The 6,171-nt window shown below is 35.5% G+C and overlaps 1 protein-coding gene across 6 annotated transcripts in view; it reads left to right on the forward strand.

The window, feature by feature from the left end:
- The window catches only part of LOC100163247 (lipase 3), a 35,399-nt gene extending 33,290 nt beyond the window's left edge, over positions 1 to 2,109 (forward strand). For all 6 annotated transcript variants that reach the window (XM_029491630.1, XM_029491631.1, XM_029491632.1 and 3 more), the window contains 4 exons: positions 167 to 328; positions 468 to 552; positions 645 to 787; positions 903 to 2,109. In XM_029491630.1, the coding sequence (XP_029347490.1) occupies positions 167 to 328; positions 468 to 552; positions 645 to 787; positions 903 to 1,670 (1,158 nt within the window). In that variant the 3' untranslated portion in view covers positions 1,671 to 2,109. The remainder of the gene's footprint in view (positions 1 to 166; positions 329 to 467; positions 553 to 644; positions 788 to 902) is intronic.
- The last annotated feature ends 4,062 nt before the right edge of the window (positions 2,110 to 6,171 follow it).

Genomic DNA, 6,171 nt, shown 5'->3' on the forward strand with positions numbered 1-6,171 from the left:
CCGTCGATAATTATCCTGTTCAAATTTTAATCAATTCCGATATATTTTATACTCCAGATCATCGGAAATCGAAGGATTATCGTATAGGTACTCGTTATTCAAACAGTACGATTATGGTATCAATATTATTATATATTAATGAAATGATGCGTATTGTTATGTATAGATCGTATATCAAAGGATGTGGAAAGGAATGTTCATGCCTCAATCTAACATGCAAAAGTTTTTGGCGTCAACCATATGCAGAGAAAGAATAACGCAGAGAATGATATGCGAAAAATGCATCATATTTTCCGTTTGCGGCAGCGACCCGTATCACTTTGACACCGTAATTATGATATTTTTATGGTTTTATCAGTATATTGTATACTATATACTATATATAGACGAAGCGAAGATTGTCGAAAAACGATCATGAGCTAAACTCAATTCGTTGTACCTACTTATATTTTTTCTGTGCATTACAGAAATTGATTCCGCTCATCATGGGACATTTTCCGGCTGGAACGTCGGCCAACCTCGCCGCGCACTTTGCACAGTTCATATTGAAAGGTATATGTCAACAACAACAACAACAACACCACTTGAACGTGGTGCGGTTGAAATTATTTTTGAGGTTTTTAATCCGTTTCGTTTGCTTACAGACACTTTCGGTCAGTACGATTACGGCCGCGCCATGAATTTGCGTCACTACAATTCTACCGAACCGCCTACGTACGATTTGAAGTCTATCCGAGTGCCCATCACGCTGATCTACGGCGAAAATGACATACTAGCTGACACGATAGTGAGCTTTGATATTATTATTTTTTTGCAAGAGTCTTTTGCCAAGTTGCCCACATGGTGACATCCTATTCGGACGCTCATTACTGAACGTACTTAATTTTTTTTCGTCCACGCAGGACGTAATGAAACTAAAAGCCCAACTTCCCATGGTCATGGACGCATTTCCGGCAAAAAGCCCGTACTTCAACCACGTGGACTTTTTGTGGAGCACCAGTGTCGTCGAACAGATCAACAACCCGGTCAAGGAAATACTGCAGAAGACCGACGACCTCAGCTGGACGTACACGGGCCCTGCGGCCACCTCGACCGCCGTGGACGCGGTCGTCCCCGTGGTCCGTCAGCCGCCGATCCAGATACTGCAGCTGAACCCGCTATCGGGTGCCGTCAACCTGGCGCCCAGCCTGGAGTTCTTCGCCGAGAACCTGGACGCGATCATCGCTAGCACAATGCCGGTGCCGGTGGACGAGCGCGACGCGGCCGTGTTCGAAATGGAACGGGAACAACAGCGGCTGCTGTTCGGCGGCGTCATCAGGTTCGCGCAGGCTGCCGAGAAGAAGTACGGACAGCTCCGGGAGGAGTTCACCAACGAGATCTCCGGCTGGGCCGACGACGTGGCCACCGGCGCAGAAACACGCGTCAAGCAGACTGCCGTCCTGGTGAACGGCAAGATCGCGTTCGCCGGACACTCGGTGGCCGGGGCCGTGGGCAAAGCCGAGCACTTCGTCGTCGGCGGCGTGGGCAAGGCCGAACAGACCGTGGCCGTCGGCATCGGCAAGGCCCAGAATTACGTCAGCTACGGCCTAAACAAGGCCGACCGGGCCGTGAACGGCGCCCTGAACGCCACTGTGGGCCGCGTCGGCAGGGTGTTATGGTTCTGGAAGTGACGCGTCGGCTGCCGAGTCAACCACGCCGTCTACAAGTCTAGAAATATTTTTATGTAGTGGCGATATCGCCGTCATCACACGCTCATCTATATACTCATCTATATACTCGGACACTCGGCGAGATCCGATACAGCTGCAGTTAGTAGTTATAGACTATATAGTCATTTATATTATTATCGTGATAACAATATTATTAGTTATACTATCACTTAACTAAGCTCTACGATTTATCGTTTAAGTCATTTTTTATAAACAGTATACCTACACTTTTACTCATGTGTTTGTGATTTTTTTTTGTGTAAATTATTTATTCTTCGGGTAAAGTTACTTGAGACGTTATAGTATAGTGTGAGTTGTGTAATCATTCACATTATTTTATTGTAACGAAGTCGAATTTTTACATATTTTATTTACAAATACAATTTATATTTAAATTTTATTTCCTGGTGTTTATCATTATGTCTATAATAGCAGCAGTGTATCATTTTAATCGAGTGAAATCGATAGTAAATCAACAATTATTCAATACGTTTTTTTAGGTAGGTACCTATTGAAATTACGCAGCACATTACACGTTGTAGGTACACTCAGTACATTTATAATAATATTTTATAATATCGTTGGGAATCAATTGAAGTCGACAATATTGGTGAGGCCACAGGCCCACAGACAACTTCACACACCTTGACTTCTGCAGGTTAGATCACATGTGATCCTATTCGAATACACAACCATCTTTTCAAACGACTTACGGACTAATTAATAAAAATTAGTACAATACGTACAATAATAAACTTAATGCAGTATGTTTCAAATCTCTAATAATAATACATTTTGAATCTATCTATGTTTGTATTTTCTAATGGTTGTTAGGGCTTGTTGCAAATCAAATGCAAAATAATGACTCGATTTCGGATAGTTTGTCGGAAAAAATTGAGGTGTCAACTTTACGAACCTCGCGTATACGTACAATACGTTCTCATTTTTTTTTTTACTATTAAATTCTCTTAAACCACATACGCTCTTTGATTTTATTTATTTTTATTACAATTTTCAACGCATGTCTGTTTTTCAAATCAATCAAAATTTCTTTGTAATAATAGTCAGTTGTAAAAAAACAAATGCGTACGTACCTACCTGAATAAGTTAAGTAACAACATATTATGATGGTGATCGATGTTTTGTGTCGAAGAGTTATGATCGTACTTGCGACTTGCAGGTTGTCCGTCTTGGTTTTATATGAATTCTATAATAATTATATACAAATTGCAGTTTACATGTTACAGTATGTGAAGACATGTACATTTAAGTGTAAGTTTGGTTATTAATTACTATTTACTATTGACGAAATTGTGAAGATATGCTAATTTATAATTTGCAATATGATTTAAATTTTTAAATCATCATCCTACTATATATACGAATTAAAGAAAATATATCTATAATTATTTGGGAGCGCTTCGCTATTTGAATAACCTCGAGGTGTACTCATTCTAGAGTAAATTCGACCCATATATTCAGGTTGGAAGATTAATAATTTTGAAAACGAATGTGTTCCGTTCACTTTCACAACGTTACTAACGAATTTGCGTTCACTAAATTTAAAAAAAAAATCGTCGACAAGGTCAGTTTAGGTGGTAACATTCACTTATAAAGGCATGAGAAGTGATAACAGTTATCTAACATTATTCTCATGTAGCATATAATTTTGATAAAATATTATAATATGAAGATCTCAGGTTTTTTAAATTTAGAGTAAGATATTATTATATCGGTTTAAGAAATCATGTTTGTAATTTATTTGTTAGTAGTACAGCTATACAAGTCTAGAACAAACTGTGACCTGTGTATATACAGAGTGTAACAGAAAGAATTTACTTTTGAAATAACTTTTGTTCTAATCATTATTTTAAAATATTTTTTCTATATATATAATTTATAGCCACTTGCGCTACACGTGTAATAGGAAAACAAATTATTTTTATTTTTTAATGGTGAAAATAAAAAATGAAAAATTTGGCTTAGATTTTTTTGAATTAATTCAAAATAGCCAATTTGTGAATCTGATTATAAGAACGATTTGGTCTAAGTCAAGTAGTTAATTTTTTAGAATTTTTTAAAATATCAATATTTTTTTGATTAAATTCATTTGCAACGCAATGACTTTTTTCAAAATATTATTTTTGGAAATTTTATAACATGAGTATATTCTTAGAACTATTTACTAATCATATAATTTCAAAAATTTTTGTCATACGTTTAAGTAGCATCAATTTTTTTTTTTGGTCAGTTCTTTCTGTTACACCTTGTATATGTACCTACTCAATTGTTTCGTTTCTTCTGGGCTTTATTTCGTTCATTATATAACACTTTAATTTCATAGAGTAATAAAATCTATAATATACTATATTATATTATATAATAATCGTATAGTTCGAAAATCTACTTTGAAATGTATTTTGTTTAAAACCACGGAATTACGATACTTTTCTAAAAAAAAATTGCTATTAAATTAAGTTATATTAAATATGACGTAAAGTATTATATATTGCTTTTAGATTCTGAGCGGAGCGGTGAACTTATTGATTTTACAATGATATGAGTTTTTTTGTGCATGATTTATTGTAGAAAAATGCTCTGAATTTAAATTTCAATATATTTTAAGGTAGGAAAATGAATCTAGTTGGTAGATGTAGGATGTAAAATTAAAAATTTCGCATAGGTAGGCACTTTTCATAATAAACGGGAAAAACAAAACAACAATTAAGAAACAACGGGCATATTTACGAAACACTCGTTTTTGAAAAAATCGATTTTCCCATTTTGTTGTAATTCAAAAACAAATAATCGTAAGTACTTGAATACAGTTAAATTACAATGGCACTTGACACGTCCTACTGTACAGCAAATCGGTTACCTAATGCCCCCCCTTTTTTTTAAAAAAATCTTTTATTTTAATTTGTTTTCATAAACACTTAAGGTTTAAAAATATTCCTAACATTTCTCCCTATTTACACATAGTAAATCTAACCGGGCGACGGACCGTTGCTTTTAAATTAAAATAATTAAAATACAATACCATAATCGATTTGTGCCTATAGCAAAACGACCGAGTATAGAAGAGGTGGTACTAAAATATTATTATTGTTATCTTTACATCGGATCTACACTTTCGCCGTGAAAACAATGCCGATTTGAATTTCTTTTAAATTGGTTTGAAAGTTTTTATTTCACACAAATCCGTATCGACTTCTCGACGTCGCCGTAAAAACCGGCAACGATTAATATGGTTAATTAAACTGTGACAACACCGTTGTCGCATTTCCACGCCGTTGCACGTCGTCAATCCACGTTAACTGTTTTGTAATTTAAATTTTAAATCAATAACATTAAAAACGTACACGGGCGAAAATAACATTTGTGTTTTAAAAGGACGTGATAACCCGCATGTGCTGTCTCCGTCTTACAAGTGCGTAACATGGCAAATTATACCCAAAGCAGAACACGTGTAGCAGCTACTGTAGCTCCGTTAGCCTTAAAATTAGAGTGAATTGAACTCTTATAAAATGTTAAGGTAAGATTATTATCTAGACAACCTCGTGGGCTTTTTATTATATTTTAATTTTAAAGCGAGCTATGATAAAATGCACAAACAATTTACAATTTTAAAATACTCATAGCTCGCTTAAAAATTAAATTATAATAAAAAGCTCATGAGGTTTTCTAGATAATAATCTTACCTTTCGATTTTATAAGAGGTCAATTTACTCTAATTTTTAAGCTAACGAAGCTACACGTGTTCTGCTTTGGGTATAATTTGGTATGTTATGCACTTGTAAGACGGAGACAACTCATGCGGGTATCACGTCCTCTTAAGTGGGCTGTAGATTTTTTTTTTAGTAAAAAATAACATTTTTTCATATTATATTCAGATGTGTGTAAATAATCTTTAGGTCTCGGGAGGGGGGGGGGCTGTACAGCTATTAGGCCCAGTCACCCGCGACTATGATAACGTTTATAATTTACATGTTACAAATATTTATAGATAATATTATAATGCACGACGCCACGACGAGTTCGGTGAGTATTGTTTGAACAGTCACACGCGCGTGACTCATATTGTGCGGTAGTGTGCAAATATAATATTATACTCATCGCGTCAATAATCAATATCAATATCTACATCTGCAGTACACAATACAGTTTGGTTTGGAAAATTAGATTACCGCGGTAATCAGTGCCGCATCTACCGGGTGTGCAAAGTATGTTTGCGCATCGGGCCCCAAGGCGCCGACTCAATATAGGCCCCCAAATCGATGCGTTAAAATTAATTGTAAAGCTGTGGCTGAAGAAAATTTAAGTAAAGCAAAGAATAAAAAAAAACAAATTTGTTCATATTATTTAATATTTATAATTTATTGTAGGTAATCAAATTAAACTCAGATGAATCAAAATTTTTTTGCGCAATTCTATAAGTCGAGAATGTCTCAATGGCATTTCC

This window comes from Acyrthosiphon pisum, chromosome A3 (assembly GCF_005508785.2).
Source record: "Acyrthosiphon pisum isolate AL4f chromosome A3, pea_aphid_22Mar2018_4r6ur, whole genome shotgun sequence".
Classification (NCBI taxonomy): Eukaryota; Metazoa; Arthropoda; class Insecta; order Hemiptera; family Aphididae; genus Acyrthosiphon; species Acyrthosiphon pisum.